Source organism: Syngnathoides biaculeatus, chromosome 6 (genome assembly GCF_019802595.1).
Source record: "Syngnathoides biaculeatus isolate LvHL_M chromosome 6, ASM1980259v1, whole genome shotgun sequence".
Taxonomy (NCBI): Eukaryota; Metazoa; Chordata; class Actinopteri; order Syngnathiformes; family Syngnathidae; genus Syngnathoides; species Syngnathoides biaculeatus.
The window spans coordinates 25,700,604-25,718,376 of record NC_084645.1 but is presented as its reverse complement, the minus strand read 5'-3'; the positions used below and the strand labels follow the sequence as shown (position 1 = coordinate 25,718,376).

The 17,773-nt window shown below is 43.6% G+C and overlaps 1 protein-coding gene across 2 annotated transcripts in view; it reads right to left on the bottom strand.

The window, feature by feature from the left end:
• Positions 1–1,032: 1,032 nt before the first annotated feature.
• The window catches only part of pparab (peroxisome proliferator-activated receptor alpha b), a 44,497-nt gene continuing 27,756 nt past the window's right edge, over positions 1,033–17,773 (bottom strand). For both annotated transcript variants that reach the window (XM_061822527.1, XM_061822526.1), the window contains 5 exons: positions 16,970–17,136; positions 13,581–13,719; positions 8,911–9,110; positions 6,283–6,736; positions 1,033–5,445 (listed from right to left, as the gene is read on the bottom strand). In XM_061822527.1, coding sequence (XP_061678511.1) covers positions 5,201–5,445; positions 6,283–6,736; positions 8,911–9,110; positions 13,581–13,719; positions 16,970–17,136 — 1,205 coding nt within the window. In that variant the 3' untranslated portion in view covers positions 1,033–5,200. The remainder of the gene's footprint in view (positions 5,446–6,282; positions 6,737–8,910; positions 9,111–13,580; positions 13,720–16,969; positions 17,137–17,773) is intronic.

The following is a 17,773-nucleotide window of genomic DNA, read 5'->3' as shown; positions in this document are numbered from 1 at the left end:
GATTACAGGGATGCTTATGTACAATAGCCCTAATAGACGCCTGTATCCTCTGCAGTTAAGCGTGTTATCAGCACCATATGAGGAAATAAAGTTTTAGAGAGGCAGCTTGAAGGTCAGTAATGTGCTTTTGGCGCGTTCGGTGACGCGGCAGCTCGTGGCGGAAAACGTTTTGCCGTATTTGCAAAGCAGTTAAGAGGGTGGGAGTGTTCGTCGAAGGACAAAAATGACTGCAAAAGTGTTTTTTCTGACTAAGAGTGCATTGTTTTGTTTGTAGAAAAAAAAATCATAAGAGATTGTAATCAAACACATACTGCATTTTCACGACTGCAAAGTTCTCGTTGAACGGATGTGATCGTCGCTCATACGTACACGTTGGGGGGCAACACAATCTCAAGTATGTGACACATACAGGAAAAAAAACGGCAAGGAAAATATCGGAATGTCCCAAAAGGGAGTCAACGGATATTCAAACGCGCTTCCAATCAGTTCAAAACAATCGGAATTAGTCACACTGACTGCACAGAATGTACACACAGACCAGAAGATAAAAACAAAACATGTGATTCAATTCAAACAATTAGCTGGCGGCTAAAGCAACAATGAACGCAGTACATGACTGCATTTGCTGTACATTTAGTCACTAAGTAAATATTGACCAAACACAAGAGAACATCAACGGATCATCATTTGTACCTTTTCATGCCTAGTAGAGTATTAAGTGTCAAAGGTCAGCGTGTTGCAGCTTCTCGGCATCGAGCACTCGCCGCACTTTCCTGACAAAAAGTCGGACTAGTGCAACTGATGCGATTGAAATATATATATATATTTTTTGCATTAAAAGTGGATTAATGGACTGTATATTTTTTGAGAAAAAAATCTCATCACTATGCCGGCCTCAAGAGGGAGAAACAAAACGGCGATGGCGGAAAACTGAAGCGAGTATTGTCGAGGAAAATGAGGGCCACATTGAAAAGAAAATGTAAATTACAAGAATTGAAATCAAAATTATAATAATAGAGTTCTAACTGTAAAGGGGTCGGGGGGGGCATTTCCGAAACAAGTTAATTTTTTTTATTTTAATCAATCATAAGTTTTGAAAAAAGATTTAATTGAAAATAAAGTCACCATTTAATTTGGTCTTGGAAATTACAATTTTCACAAGAAACAACTCCCCCCCCCAAAAAAAACCTCATTTTGACAGGAAAGTGAATTTTTCCAGTAAAAACTGAAATTATTTCAAGAATTAAGTCAGAACTGTACAAGAAATAAGTCTTAAAATTATAATAATTTCAGGAGAAAAATTATAACTATGAGAATAGATCTGTAATTTTAATAGAAAACATACATTAAGGAGATTTATGAAATACCTAAGAGGCAAAAATATTTTTAGAATAAAGATACGATTTAAGGAGAAAAAAATTCATAATCCTCCAATAAATAGTCATCTTTTTCAATGTGGCCCTAATACTCCAAAAATTCAAAGGACATTGAATTTCCCTTGAATTTAATTTAATTAAAAATTTCTCTACCAGATTAGGCCAATGCACAATTGTCATTTTGTTATATGTATGTACTGTATTTATATATATATATATATTTTGTTTTAAAAACATACAAAAGAGCCCTGAATGCTAACCGGATGCATACGGATTCAAACGCTAAATAAATGCACTTATTTAGCCGACTTTGTAAAAGACAACAGAAACGCAAGTGAGAACGACAGTATTGCGATTGTGCTTCTGGGTTTTTAGTGTTAGCTGCGATGCGGCAAAGCACTTCCAACACGAGTGTGCTTTGCCAAGGATCCAGTAGAAAAAGACATTGATAAAATCATCTTAGTTGTTCATATATTTGACATTAAAAACAAAAAAAGTCTACACACCCCTGTCCAAATGCCAGAATTTCGTGATTAAAAAAAAAAAGAAAATAGATCAAGCAGTCATTTCAAAATGCTTTCCCCTTTTAATGAGACATCCAGCTTCTGTACTAGTACCTACTAGAACATTCAAACTCAATTTGATGTTAATCAGAGGCACTTCAAAATGGTGGCAGCTACGTACGCGGTGACTCCCATTTAAATTGAGTTTGAATGTGGTGAATTCTGAACAAATCCCAGGGTGTATACACTTATGCAACCACATTATTGTAGTTATTTTTCACTTTCCCTCTCAAAAAGATTTCTTTTATTGCTTCAACAGTCAAACGTACAGATCACTTGACTGGTGGAAAAAGATTTCAACCCATTTATCTATTTTTTTTTTTTAAATAGTACACAAACCTGACATTTGAAGAGGGGTGTGTTGACTTTTGTTATCGAGCGTACAACCGTTGAGACGGGAAACATGAAACGAGTACAAGAGAACAGAGAGAACAGGACTTCACGTGCGAGCCAGCCTTTGGCCGCCGTCACGGACGTCACTTAACTGCAAAAGATTATGGCTTTTGATCACTCGTATGAATATATTGTGTGTGAATATTTAAAAAAAAAAAAAATCTACATTCTGCTGGAGTGACAGTTCACTCTTCCTCATTTTCGGGTGCTTCAGAGAGCGGGGACGCCGGGACGGCTGACCTCACAACGTCTTTTTCATTCATATTTTTGTAATTTCGCCACCATGGAGTGCCAAGCATTCACCGAGTCAACCCCCCCCCCCCCCCCCGACCCAAACCAATGATCATCAACCGCTCGCCCACGCCTGCCTCCAAAGCCACAAAAAAGTGCACTTTAGTTTAATACGCGATGACGAGAACCGTTCCGAATCCTGATCTGGAGCCCGGTCGAGTCCACGTTGTAAGCGGGACGCCTTCGTTTGTTCGTCTTGACTTGTGACCTTTGGCTTCTTCTATTTTTCGTTTGTAACGAGTCTTTATTGCAAGGAAGTGCGCCCCCCTCCCCCCATCATTAAGTTGATGCGGGTGTCGGTGTGTGGGGGGGGAAGTACTTATCTGAGATTCAGTGGTCTTAATTTGGGAAGAACAAACTATTTTGTACTCTGTATGCTAGTAAAGTAGTCCAAATATTGGAGGAGTAAAAATACTACAATGCAAAGTCATTTTTATCGCGGGCCACATTGTAGTTATGATTGCTGTCAGAGGGCCATTATGACTGAAACCACGAAAATCTTTTAATTGACCCATCATATTTACACGTTAGATTTATCACCTACTTTTGCAATCAGAAATCAACGGTCATGGTTTTTTTCAATTATTGTCAATGTTTGGTCAAACAAAAATGTCATGATTTATGATATGAGAGCTTGAAATGTTGGTTCAAATTTGAACCAAAAATCACAGAAGTTGATTCGCATGATTTGCCTTCGCGGGTCACATTGAATCATGTGGTGGGCCGCATCTGGCCTGCGGGCCTTGAGTTTGACACCTGTGTTCCAGGGGAATTTTTTTCTTTTTTTTTTTACATGAGTAAATTCCTAATTTTAGGAGAATACGGTCATAATTCTAGGAGAAGAAATTCATACTTTTAGGTGAAACAAAGTCATTTTGCTAGGAAGAAAAGTCCTAATTTTAAGAGGGGACAAAAATCATTTATTTATTGAAAAATTATTTAATCAAGGAGATCAAAGTAAAAAGTCAGTCATGATTTTAGGAGGAGAAGTCAATTTTACAAGAATATATTTTGAAACCTTTGTGGGAAAGGAGAATAAACAATGGATACTCTGTATGCTAATAAAGTAGTAAAAATACTATAATGCTATTGTAATTTCTCGGGGAACATTTTATTTTATTTATTTTTTTAAAAGAGTAAATTCCTAATTTTAGGAGAATACAGTCATAATTCTGGGACAGACTTTCATAACCGAAAAGAACAAATTCATACTTCTAAGTGAAACAAAGTCATTTTGCGAGGAAGAAGTCCTAATTTTAGGAGGGGGAAAAATAATTTATTTATTGAAAAATGATTCAATCAAGGAGGTCAAAGTTAAAAAGTCAAAGTCAAGATTTTAGGAGTAAAAGTCTATTTTACGAGAATATATTTTGAAACTTTTGTGGGAGAGGGAAATAAATGTATGCCAATAAAGTAGTAAAAATACTACAATGCTATTGTAATTTCTAGGGGAAGATATTTAATTTTTTTTTTACAAGAGTAAATTCCTAATTTTAGGAGAATACGGTCATAATTCTAGGAGAAATTTTCACAACTTGAAAATAACAAATTCATCCTTTTAGGTGAAACAAAGTCATTTTGCGAGGAAGAAGTCCTAATTTTAGGAGGGGGGAAAAAATCATTTACTTATTGTAAAAAGTCAAAGTCATGATTTTAGGAGGAAAAGTCCATTTTCCAAGAATATATTCTTAAACTTTTGTGGGAGAGGGGAATAAATAATTTTGGGGAGAATAAATTTGTAGTTTTAGGAAAATTAAATGTGTGTATTCTAGAGCATGGGTCTCAAACATGCGGCACGCGCAGCATTTGGGGTCTGCGAGATGATATTTTGCGGGCCCCACCTTAATATGAAAGTATAACGGTGGTGCGGCCCTTGACTTTTATATGGATGGCACTTTTACAGTGTTGTGTGCGGAGCAGACCAATCGCGGAGGGGTAGATTGCTATCGGGCGTGTGACATCGCCTGGGCTCGATGCGATTTCAATAAGAAAGTTACAAGGAGAATTTTTTTTAAAAAAACATTTACACGCAAGTTGTAAACACCGGCATCCTTCATCTTATTTTGTGTTTAAAAAAAGATGTTTGAGAAGATAGGATTGTTTTTAATTTCTAATTTTAATTCCACATAAGTCCAGGTGCGCTGAGGCCGCGGCCCAGCCTCAACCAGACTCCGCCTCCAGCGGCCCCAAGTTAAATTGCGTTTGAGACCCCTGTTCTAGGGCAAAAGGGAGAAAATCCCATTTTTGTGTGGGCAATATCGTGATTTGATCATAATTGTGGAAATCAGGTCTTTAGAGTCCCTGCTGGTCATTGCAGTAAACCCCATCAGGTTTACGAGGCCGCGCTAGCGTCTCTTCGGCGCTGGGGTACGGTGTCCCGATAGGCTCAAAGGGCTTGGTTTGTTGGAATAAAGCCAGGGAGTGCAACGTTTATTCCGGCGCGACTAAAACTGCACCGCTTGGTGGAAACGAGGCTTAATAATTAGCTAGCAGAAGCTAAAGGAAGCCGCTCGCCGCGCGAGGAAAGAGGGGCGTCGAGGGTCCGACCCGTAGCTTGTGGAAGTTCCGTCGCGGTGCTCAGTACATGTCCCTGTAGATCTCCTGCAGGAGCGGGTGCAGCGACGTGTCCTCCGTCTTCTTGATCTCCTGCACCAGCTGAGCGTGCTCGGTGACCAGCTGCCGCAAGTCGGCCAGTTTCTGCAGCAGCTTGGGGAAGAGGAAGGCGTCGTCCGGGTGGTTGGCCAGCAGGTGGAGCCGCAGCACCTGCACGATGCTCTCCTGCATGCGCTCGATGTGCGCCACGTTCGCCAGGCCCGGACGGTCTGCGGACCAAACCAGAAAAAGAGATCGTCGCAGACTGAAAGGAAAATACGGATTGCTGTAGAACACGGGTGTCCAAATCAAGGCCCGGGGGGCCAGATCCGGCCCCCTACGTGATTTCACGGGTCCCCGCGGAGGCAAAACATCGGTGTCAAATCCGTGATTATGTCCCAACATTTCAAAGTGTCTGATATCATAAATGATCATGTTGAGATATTATCAGCATTATTGTGTTAGCGAACATGAACAATGGTTGATAAAACCATTATGCTTAATTTCTGATTCCAAAAAATGTAAATATGATGAGGCAATCCAGGTTTTCTATGGTTTCACCGTAACGGCCCTCTGAGGGAAATCGTAGCTACAATGTGGCCCGCGACAAAAATGAGCTTGACACCCCTGCTGTAGAACTTTAAGCCGGGCAGGGGTTGCAAATTTGCAACAGGTTTAATATCATCAAAAAATTTTAAATCCAGAGTATGATTTTCTGAAAGTATCAGATTTTTCTCTCTGCAAAATTTTATTTGGTCCAGAGGGGGTTAAAAAAAAATCTGGTTTTAGGTTTTGAAACAATTCTTCTTTTAGAAAGAATAAAGTTGTAGTTTTATGAGCTGCAAGTCATAACTATACAAAAAAAAAAATGTATGATCAAAATAAAATAAAAATAAATAAAATCAAAAAACTATACTGTGGTCAAAAAGGCAACTACAAAGAAAAAACATTTGGGTGGGTAAAAAGTCAGTTTTAGTCCAAAAAGGTTAAAGGCTGTTGAGTTTATTTAATTTCCATTTATGCTTTTTTTTTTTTTTTTTTGAGGGGGGGGGGGACGGCATCCTCACCTCCGCAGCAGATGATGGCGGCCACAAACAGCGCCAGGTCGCTGTCGTCCAGCTCCAGCGCGTTAAACTTGGTGGCGAACTGAAACTTGGGCTCCATCATGTCGCTGAAGGGCCGCCGCAGGCTCTTGAGGAACTCGCGCGTGATGAATCCCGAGCCGTACGCCACCAGGAGCCCGTCCTTGTTCATGCACGAGGCCAGCATGGCGAAGAGGGCCTCGTACACGCCGTACTTCAACAGCGTCACCTGGTCGTTGAGGTCCAGGCCGGAGAAGCCCGGCACCGACTTGGCGAATTCCGTCAACTCCGTCACCGTTTCCACCGAGGTGCACTGGCAGCAGTGGAAGATGCGCACCTCCGCCTCGCGGTCCTTCAGGACGCCCGCCGAGCCCACCATCTTGGCCACCAGGGTCTGCTCGGCCAGCTGCAGCGTGTCCATGTCGTGGATGACCAAAGGCTGCCGGAAGGTACCGCGAACCCGCGTTAGGAGTGGCGTCGGAACGTCACGTTGCGCTGCGGTGCTCATCGCGGTTGAAAAATATCCGGCGTATTTTGGAATCGGATCAACCGGAAGCGGTTTCACGGGCCTTTCGAGACTCTCAGATTATTGTTTTCTTTTATAATAAATGCACATAAACTGCCCAAAGAAAGAGCAGATGAAAAAAAAGTTGCCCCGTTTTTCCTGTTCAGTCAGCATTGAAATGATGATATTGTCATATGCAGTGAAAGCAGGGAGCATGCAGAGGAACAATTGGAAAGATGGAGACATGCACTGGAAAGGAGAGGAATGAAGATTAGCCGAAGTAAAACAGAATATATGTGCGTGAATGAGAAAAGTAGAGGGGGAAGAGTGAGGCTACAGGGAGAAGAGATAGCGAGGGTGGACGACTTCAAATACTTGGGGTCAACAATCCAGAGCAATGGTGAGTGTGGTAAGGAAGTGAAGAAACGGGTCCAAGCAGGTTGGAACAGCTGGCGGAAGGTGTCTGGTGTGTTATGTGACAGAAGAGTCTCCGCTAGGATGAAGGGCAAAGTTTATAAAACAGTTGGTGAGGGCGGCCATGATGTACGGATTAGAGACGGTGGCACTGAAGAAACAACAGGAAGCCTCACTGGAGGTGGCAGAAATGAAAATGTTGAGGTTCTCGCTCGGAGTGACCAGGTTGGATAGGATTAGAAACGAGCTCATTAGAGGGACAGCCAAAGCTGGATGTTTTGGAGACAAGATTCGAGAGAGCAGACTTCGATGGTTTGGACATGTTCAGAGGCGAGAGAGTGAGTATATTGGTAGAAGGATGCTGAGGATGGAGCTCCCAGGCAAAAGAGCGAGAGGAAGACCAAAGAGAAGGTTTATGGATGTGGTGAGGGAAGACATGAGGGCAGTCGGGGTTAGAGGGGAAGATGCAGGAGATAGGCTAAGATGGCAAAAGATGACACGCTGTGGCGACCCCTAACGGGACAAGCCGAAAGGAAAAGAAGAAGAAGTCAGCATTGAAATATGAATTGTTTTCAGCGCAAATCACGGAGAAAACGAGCTTTTTGTTTTTTTTTTTGGGGGGGGGGTCGGTCTGAATTTTACACAAAGTTGTATGGGGAAAAATACTCATGAGAAGTAATTTCACAAGCAAAAACTGAGTGAAAAGAGTATTTTAGGTGAAGACCTTCACTTTACAAGACGATAAGTCAATTTATTTAAACAAAAAAAAAAAAAACAATAATTCACCACTTGGGAGCTAACAATGATACGTACTGTGGAATGAAATATTTGGAATGTGGATTCTTTATCAAAGCTCCGTTGACTTCTAACGTGGACGGAAGCGGTTTTCATGAATAACCGAAGAGAGACGCCATCACGTCCCCTTGCTAATGACGGCAGTCACTCGCATTTGAAAAATGTCATGCCCGCAGATGTAAAGTTGCGGGTGTGTGTTCTGTTTGTATTTACAAGTGTACCCCTTTAAGAGCGGGGAGGGGCGGTGTCAGGTAAACTAGGAAGTAGAAGCTGTGGTTTACTGCGCTGGGTCGCGTTTCATGTGCACCGAGAGTGCGCGACAAGTGCGCAATTGCGCAGTGGCGCAGCTTAGAGGGAACATTGGTCAAGACTACACAAAATAAGCGACGTCTTTCAATATCTATGTATTTCTACTCGTAACAAATTTCACGAGCGTGATATCTCGTGCTCGGCTGTGCAGATTTGCGAGTGCGGTGGTGCGTGACCGTGCCGGGGTTGTCTCAGTCGGGTTCACTTTGGAGATGTTTGAGTTCATTTGGCAGAAGGACTGAAAAACGCTGAGTCATCGCGCAGAGTTCATTTGGACTCCTGAAAGAGACCAAGCGCGGAGACGACGCGGGGGAACGTTTTGGAGGTTTGAAAGAGTGCAGGGATGGAGAGGAAAATAATGGCCTCCTATTTATGGCGTCTTTGGCATGGCCTCGCGCTGGAGTCGCTGCTCATCATCTGTGCCGCTGCCGGCTGCCAGCTATTGAGACACAAAGTCTGAGTGCAAAGTTGAAAATGTGCTAAGAAGAGTGAAATCCCCCCAGCGGAGAAGAAATATATTTAAAGCGTCAACGAGAGGTGGCGACCTGTGACGAAATCGCCCGCCGTCGACGTTTTCAAAATCCACCTACCGGGGTGCTGGTCTTCCCCGTGAGGATTGTCCGAGCCTTGGCCTTGTTCATGTTGAAGTTCTTGAGGTAGGCCTCGTAAATCTGCCGGGCCAGCGTCTTCTGGTCGGCCAGCTGGGGGTCCTCAACCTCGCGCTCCCCCGTCACCATCTCGGCCTTCAGCTTCAGCTTCTCCGATTGTGGCATTCGGCCAAAGCGGATTGCTGCACAGAACGCAACGCATGTGCTCACAAGTGTACTACTTGCCGTAGGGGGCCAGCATGGAAATCAGATGTACATTGGGGGTAATTTGGGGGTATAATTATTTCTTCAAACTGTAACAAAAGAACTGCAGAGAGGATGGATATGGACCGAGCCCTGTCACGAATAGCAAAGGTTGGGGAATAATTGACAGCCGATCCCGTTTGTCTGGCATTTCTAATTACATGTTTGTAACATGCCAAAAGATGAGGGCAAATCATTTAAAGCGGACAAACGTAAAGCATCAAGCCTCCGATTTGAAGTATACAATCATGAAGAGATGTCACATAAATGACCAAATACAGTACATAAACTTATCAAATCAAATAAACCAACGTCACGAAGCTTATTATTTGGATTCGCTGGCGTGCTAGCTTAAAGGGGAAATCCAGTGGTTTGCATTAACAATGTAACCAATAGGTCATGTAATATGTACTCGATTTTGACAATGTGATGTTAAATCTTCTCATTTATAAGTGTTTTGAGAAGACTTTTAATCGACAATTACGAATTTTCAGGGTCGCCGCCATTTTTGTGAGTCACATGACCTACCGTGTGGGTATTTGGCGTGTTACGTGCCATTCAAAACACTCGATTACATGGGACACCATTATGCCCAGCGCCGATTTTTCGGATTTATCCTCATCTGATGAAGAAATAGCAGTATCGGTTGATCGGCAAGACGGAGGAATACGTCCGTACAGATGTGAACCTGTGGCTGTAAATAATCCCGCCGAGCGGCGGAGAGGAATTAAGATTAGCCGAAGTAAAACAGAGTATATGTGCGTGAATGAGACGGGCGGAGGAGGAAGAGCGGGGCTCCAGAGAGAAGAGATGGCGAGGGCGGACGACTTCAAATACTTGGGGTCAACAATACGGAGCAATGGAGAGTGTGGTAAGGAAGTGAAGAAACGGGTCCAAGCGCGGTGGAACAGCTGGCGGAAGGTGTCTGGTGTTCTATGTGACAGAAGAGTCTCCGCTAGGATGAAGGGCAAAGTTTATAAAACAGTTGGTGAGGCCCGGTTAGGATGTGCAGATGAGAGACGGTGGCACTGAAGAACTAACAGGAAGCAGAACTGGAGGTAGGAGAAATGAACATGTTGAGGTTCTCGCTTGGAGTGAGCAGCTTGGATAGGATTAGAAACGAGTTTATTAGAGGGACAGCCAAAGTTGGATGTTTTGGAGACAAGGTTCGAGAGAGCAGACTTCGATGGTTTGGACATGTTCAGAGGCGAGAGAGTGAGTGAGTATATTGGAAGAAAGATGGTAACGATGGAGCTACCATGGTAGAGAGCGAGGGGAAGACCAAAGAAAAGGTTGATGGATGTTGTGAGGGAGGACATGAGGACACTGTTAGAAAGGAGGATGCACAAGATAGGCTTAGATGGAAAAATATGACACGCTGCGGCGACCCCTAACAGGACAAGCCGAAAGGAAAAAAAGAAGAAGTTATCAGCCTGTGTTGTGCCCATGTATTTTTTTCCATGCGCCTTTGAAGTGAGTGATTTTTTTTTGTTTTATTTTTTTGTCAACACGTGGAAGTTGACCAACGCAGGCAGGATTGCTCATCTTCCTGGCTCACGAAAAGGGAGTTTGGCAGACTGTCTCGTCACTGTTGGAAGTGTGACAAAAATGTGTTGCATTTACACGTTGCCACTCAAACTTGATTTTTTTTTTCTCCCCCCGAGGGAACACTCAGACGGCCTGATCCTATCTTCCTAATGAGATTGCAAGCGGACTGCGCTTTGACCTCGCACACGAGCCCGCGCACGCAAACGACATCGGGTTGTACGAACAGCTCTGACGTGAGCCGGTAGGCGAGCGAACGGCGGCACGGTTGCGCGACGTCACGCGCGCTCGTCGATGAGATTGGTGGTTGCAAGGCGATTGGATCATGTGAAGGTGCTAAAACGTCCACAGCAGGTGACTGGCAAGGAGCCAAACCCAATTAAGTTGAGAGGAAGTGGGTGACGTTAAGCTCGGCGGGCAGTCTGGAACCTTTACAACACGGGTGTCAAACTCAAGGCCCGGGGGCCAGGTCTGGCCCGCCGCATGACTTTATGTGGCCCGCAAAGGCAAATCGTGTGAATCAACTTCTCTGATTTTTTTTTTTTTAATCTGTACCAACGTTTCAGAGTCATATCATAAATGAAACATTGAGATATTGCAAGCATTTTTTCTTACCAAACATGAACAATAGTTGGAAAAGCCCATTACCCTTGATTTCCGATTCCAAAACTGGTTCATAAATTTAATGTGTAACTATGATGATGCTGTTTAAGATTTTTATGGTTTCCCAGTCATAATGAGGGAAACCGTAACGACAAAGTGGCCCACAACAAAAATTTGTTTGACACCCCCTGCTTTACAATGATAATATTAATATTGCGTGCTCACTTTTGACTGACACCACAGAGAGTGGTGATTTATTATTAATGAATGTAAATATTTGAATTCACCCTTGTGGTCTAATTATATGGTCACCACATATTAGTAAACTGATTTTAATACACTACAATCATTCATCCATTTTCTTTGCCGCTCATCCTCACGAGGGTCGCAGGAGTGCTGGAGCCTATCCCATCTGTAACGGGCAGGAGGCGGGGTACACCCTCAACTGGTTGCCAGCCAATCGCAGGGCAGCTGGAGACAAACAGCCATGCCCACAATCACACCTATGGGCAATTTAGAGTGTCCAATTAATGTTCCATGTTTCTGGGATGTGGGAGGAAACCGGAGTGCCCGCAGGAAATCCACGCAGGCACGGGAGTTGAACCCGGGACCTCAGAACTGTGAGGCCAACGCATGACAAGCTGATCCACTGTGACACCATACTTGTACATTAAAGCCTCACATGTAGATGCAGCTTCAGTGATGGCTTGACTTCTGAATTTTATTCATAATAAATTCAAAATAGAGAGATTAAGCGATGATTGAAATACTTGTTAGTTGTATATGATGTAATGTACACATACAGTACATAGCTATCTGTTACTGAGTCAAATTTAGCTCTGCTATCCATTATAGGTCGAAAGACAACGGTCCAAAATTAGACGTCGTCTGTCACGAGACTCCAAAGGATTCGTCAAAGGTGGCCGTTTTCCCAAACCGCCTTCCCGTGCACTTTTGTTACACTAAAAAACCGTGAAACTCCAGAACAAGAGGGCTGAAGAAATCACCCCAAAAATCAATGGAGTGCAGCCCAAGATCAGAAGCCCTGACGACGTGGAATGTGTGCACAAAAGGCGACGTTATTGAACGCGCTGACTGACCGCTCGCGGTGAGAAGAGCGGTTAAAAAAAAAAAAAGGAGACTGACGGAGACGATATCGACGTTGATGAGTCGGCGCCATTTCGGTACACGGGAGACAAAAATATTGCTAGGAGTCTCACGAGAAAGATGTCTGGGAGACGTTACCAGACAACGTGACAACCCGTTCACCCGCAAGTCACTAGTCTTCAAATAAATATACTGTAATTCAGAGCGCACCTGGTTATAAGCCTCACCCAGTACATTTGTAAAGGAAATACCATTTGGTACATACATACGCCGCAGCTATGTAAAAGTGAGCACATTGAAACCCACATTGAAACACGAGATACTTACAAAGACGTTAAACAGAAAGAGTTTAACGCTTGACGCTAGCGCCATGCTAACGCTAGTGCTAATGCTAGTGCTAACGCCAACAGGCGCGGTTAAAATAAACCTAACTGGCAAATATCACTGAGACACGTCAGTAACACAGCAGCAACACGCTAGCACAGCGCTAACACTAGCGCAGCGCTAACAGGGCTGGTAAAAGTCACTTCCTCGGCACATATATTCCACCAGTCGAATGCCCTCTTGCGGCCGTTAGAAAACAATTCACAAATTAGCCGCATCATCGCATAAACCGCAGGGTTGAAAGCGTGTGGAAAAAAGTTGCAGCTTGTAGGAAATTACGGTATGTTTATTATGTGTATTTTCAAAATACGGAGATGGAAAGAGGCGGCACGTTGGAGCAACTGGTTATGGCGTGGGCCACAGAATTCTAAATTGCCCCTAGGTGTAATTACGAGTTCGGCAGTTCAGGGTTTCCCCCCTGCCTCCTGCCCATTGATAGCTGGGATTAGACTCTCGTGAGGATAAGCAGTTCAGAAAATGGATGGATGGACGGCGATGGAAAAAGAATACAGGTCGATTGCCTACAGAGAGTAAGACCTGGTTTTCCATTTGTAATTTATTAATGTAGAGGCACTGAACATGACTCAAAGGCCTATTTCATGCAGTATAAAAAAATGAAAGTTAAGCGTAAATACTCCACGCAATGATGTGCGTTGACGCTTAAGCCTATTAGTGGCAATTAGTCCCCCGTGGCAGCAGCCGTGTGACACAGTTGCAGTATCGTTTTAAGCGCGAGCGCGTGTTGCCAAACTCGGCCCGTTTCAACTCACCGTTGTGGGACATGCCCACAGACAGGCACTTCTGGAAGCGGCAGTATTGGCACTTGTTGCGGTTCTTCTTTTGGATCTTGCAGCGCCGTTCGCACTTGTCGTAGTCTAGCTTGAGGCGGATGGTCCGCCGAAAGAAGCCCTGAAGGGAGCACAAAAACAAACCCGTTGTCGGAGCCACAAACGCATCCATCGTGTTTGGACGTGTAAAGCGGAAAACTACACTGAAAACTCACAGTCTAATTTCAGGATGCCAGGAGTAGCAGAACAGCATTCATAATAAAATAATACATCTGAAAACCATTTTCTTCATGCTACCAAAGAACATATGTTTATTTATTTCTTGTCATCTCACTTGGAAAGAATATGTACATTTTAAGTAACAGTAAAGCCTCGGTTTTCGAACGGAAATGTCAAGATTTTTTTGCTTCCGTTTTCGAACGAAAATCGGAAATAACATAATGCGGGTGGCGCATGCAGCTGACCCACCCACGACAGGCTTTGTTATTGTCCATTCGGACGCCACCCGAAAACCCCCCGGAAATGACATAACGCAGCCTCGATACACAGACGTGTCCTGGTAGTGACTGTTGTTTTTCTTCTCATCTCATTCTCATCATCTCGTATTAACCCCCAATCATGGCTCCAAAGAATGGTCCGTCTGTCCCCACCCCCGTCATTATTTTTATTTAAAGTTATTCTGCACATTTGTTCATAAAGAAAGTTTACAAGGATGGGAGCCGAGTCTCTACAGATACGAAAATGCACTCCCAGCCTAGCGTACTCTACTACTAAAGCATACATTTCAAGGAAAAAAAAAAAAGAAGATATTTCTTAAATTATTTTAATATATAAGTATTTAAAGTATACATATTCTGTATTTCCACTATGCAGTTTATTTTCAGGAAAAGCTAGAAAAAATGCTTTAAAAGGCCAATTTTTTTAGGGTTGGAACGGATTATTTTTTTTTCCCGTTCATTGTAATGGGAAACATCGATTCGGTTTTCGAACAATTCACTTTTTCAAACCGTTTTGAACAGATTGTGGTCAAGGAGCGAAGCATCATTGTATTGTATGTATCACCAGCTCACCACTGGAATTAAGGTTGCAAAGTAGTGCTTTGAAACTTGAGTTTGAGTTTTTTGTTTTGAATATTCTCTAATAACATATAAGTATCATCATTAACTTTCTTTCTGTCTGGCCGGAAGAGACTCAAATGCACACAGCAAAACTCCTCACTCCTTGTGGCAAGTCCAAGGACACTCATCAAGCCACCTTTATGCAAATTAATACGCAAGAGATTCATCTATGTAATGTGTAATCTGTGTAATTTGCATCTAACCTTTCATCTTCATCATTTATATTCAATTCGTCACGTAACACAAGCAGAAAGTGATATTTCTTGAATGATTTTAGGAGTGTTTGGTTTGACAAATTCCAGACACGTCCACGGACGCGTTCTGCTCCAGACGACGGTTCAATACACTCGCACGCACCCACGCGGCCTGCGCGTGATCCCGGCTTGACAGCTTGATCCGAATTTACGGCGCGTACGACGGCGTTCCGAGACGCTGAAATAACCTCTGATTGGGAACGTGCCTCTGTGAAAAAAATAAAGCTGCATCCACTTGATTTTATACAATAAATAAAAAAAAAAAATGTCAACTACGTGAGGCAGATGGAATGAGAAAAGAATGTTGCTTCATATATTGGACTGTACAGACAAAAATACTTAAAACACTTGTCATTACAACTCTTGACTTAGAAACTGTAGTTCACTCTTATTTTCATTTTTTTTTAAGTTGTATGAAAGTTAAGAATGGACCGTGCTTGACGCATTGTGGAGCTTATGACTGACCAAATATTCTTACTTTAAAAATAAACGTGACATATTCCTCCAGGACCACTTAAAGGGGAAGTCCGGTCATTTCGATTAACAATGTATCGGATAGATCATGTCATATTTACTGTACCTTGAAAATTTTAGATTAATCCGATATCATTTTATGATGTTTTGAGAGGATTTAATTACGAATTTTCATGGGCGCCGCCATTTTGGCAAGTCACATGATCTCCGTGCGTGGATGTGACGCAATAGGCACGCAAACAAAGGCTCGATTACGATGGGACACAATGATGGCCAGCGCTGATTTCTCGGATTTATCCTCATCTGATGAAGAAATTGCAGAATCGCTTGGTCGGGAAGGCGGAGGAATACGTCCAAATAAGTCGCTCAGTACTGAAATATTTTATGGCTTCACCTAGAATTTAGATGGTGAATTTTATACGGCAAATTGTAGTCGGTTGAATTTCAAAAAGCGAAGTGGAGCCAGTTGAGTCTCAGGAGACTGAAAATATTGCGTTTGGATTTTAAATGTTGAGTTTTTTTAAATATTTATACACAACCTTTCCCACCTCCCTGACAGGTGGCAATTAATTAAAACGACCGGACTTCCCCTTTAAAAGCAGAATTGAAAACATGAACTCAAACATGATTGTGTTAAGTGACGAAGCGCATCAGATCCATGGTCCGCGGTGACCTCCACGCTCCAGCATTGCCCTACATTCCTGACCCACCCACAATCGGTCAAAATCTGCAACATAGCGAGACCATAAGAGTTCAAGCTGTTGGGCCATCCCACTTGATGGTTACTGAAAAAATGTCCACAAAAAAAGAGCACAAAACGATGTAGTTTAACACCAAAAAGTTGGACTAAACCATATAATTTCAAACATCACGGTCCAAGCGGATTCCAGTCTAACCTCATCTGTCAGCCTATCCATTACAAACAGCAAAAAGGAAGGGGCTAAGCGCGGATCCCTGATGCACTCCCACCTCCACCTTAGATCCTTCTGTCACGCCTACGGCACACCTCACCATCATCCTTCTGCTGCCTTCATACATGTCCATATTTCCTGGCCACACCAGACCTGCACATGCATTACTACAGTTCCTGTCTTGGTACTCTGTCAGGGTTTCTCTAGATCCACGAAGACACAATGTAGCTCCCTCTGACCTTGTCTGTACTTTTCCACTAGCATCCTCAAGGTAAATAATGCATCTGTGGTACTCTTTCTAGGCATGAAACCAGACTGTTGCATTGTGGGTTAATTATTCATACTGAAGTGCTCGGTCATAAAATCGGTCATCGAGGGTAAGGACAGACTCACGGGAGGACTCAAAATACGTACCCTGCTGAGAATGGTTCGAACTGTGGTTACAGCGACCGGGGGAATACTGTACTACTAATTGTAAGATGATAAGTAAACAAAGGTCGAGCAGGGTCACAGTAGAGAAGAACGGAAACGCAAGGTTATCTTCCACGACGTGACACTCAAGCGGAGGAGCGCTGGTTTGTCTGAATACGTCGCATGCGCAGTCGTCTCCTCACCTTGCAGCCCTCGCAGGCGTGGACGCCGTAGTGGTAGCCCGAGGCGCGGTCGGCGCACACCCGACATTCCAGGGTGAGCGATGACGAGGGAGGGGAGACGTCCTCCAGGCCCGCTGCCAACCCGTAGACCACCGACGACGACGGGCTGGACGCCGGCGTCAGGGCATCTGCCGAGGACCAGAGCGGAATATGTGATGAAGTGCGTCATTACTCGGGTTCAGCAGTATTTGGTTCACGGGAGCTTCAGATTTTTGTTTTAATACACCACCAAGTGGATTTGAAATACAATTGCACTTTGGAAACATCTGCTGTGCGAGCGACAAATTTTTTAATCTGTCACTCTAATTTAATATATCGTAATATCCGTCCTATAAGCCGCAACTTTTTTCCACACGCTTTCATGCGGTGATGTGGCTAATTTGTGCATTTGTTTTTTCTAACGGCCGCAAGGGGTAACTCGAGCGGAAAAGTAACAGTGGGACCGGTGGAATGTATGTGCCGAGGAAGTAACTTTTCCCAGTCCAGCCCTGTTAGCGCTGCGGTAGCGTGTTACTGCCGTGTCTCAGTGATTCCCACCAGCCCTGTTAGCACGGTGGTGCTAGCGTTAGCTCGTCGTCACTAGCGTTAGCGTTAGCAGTCGCAGGCCAAATATCGACACAATCGCTGAAGCGGGAATCGATCCCACGCTGCCCGCACCAAAGTCAGCCGTGTGTACCACTACCCCGATCAGTGAATCATTTCATACATTTGAAAGCTTTTTTCAAAATATTTATTTACACTAATTTTGCACTGCAATGGATTTTT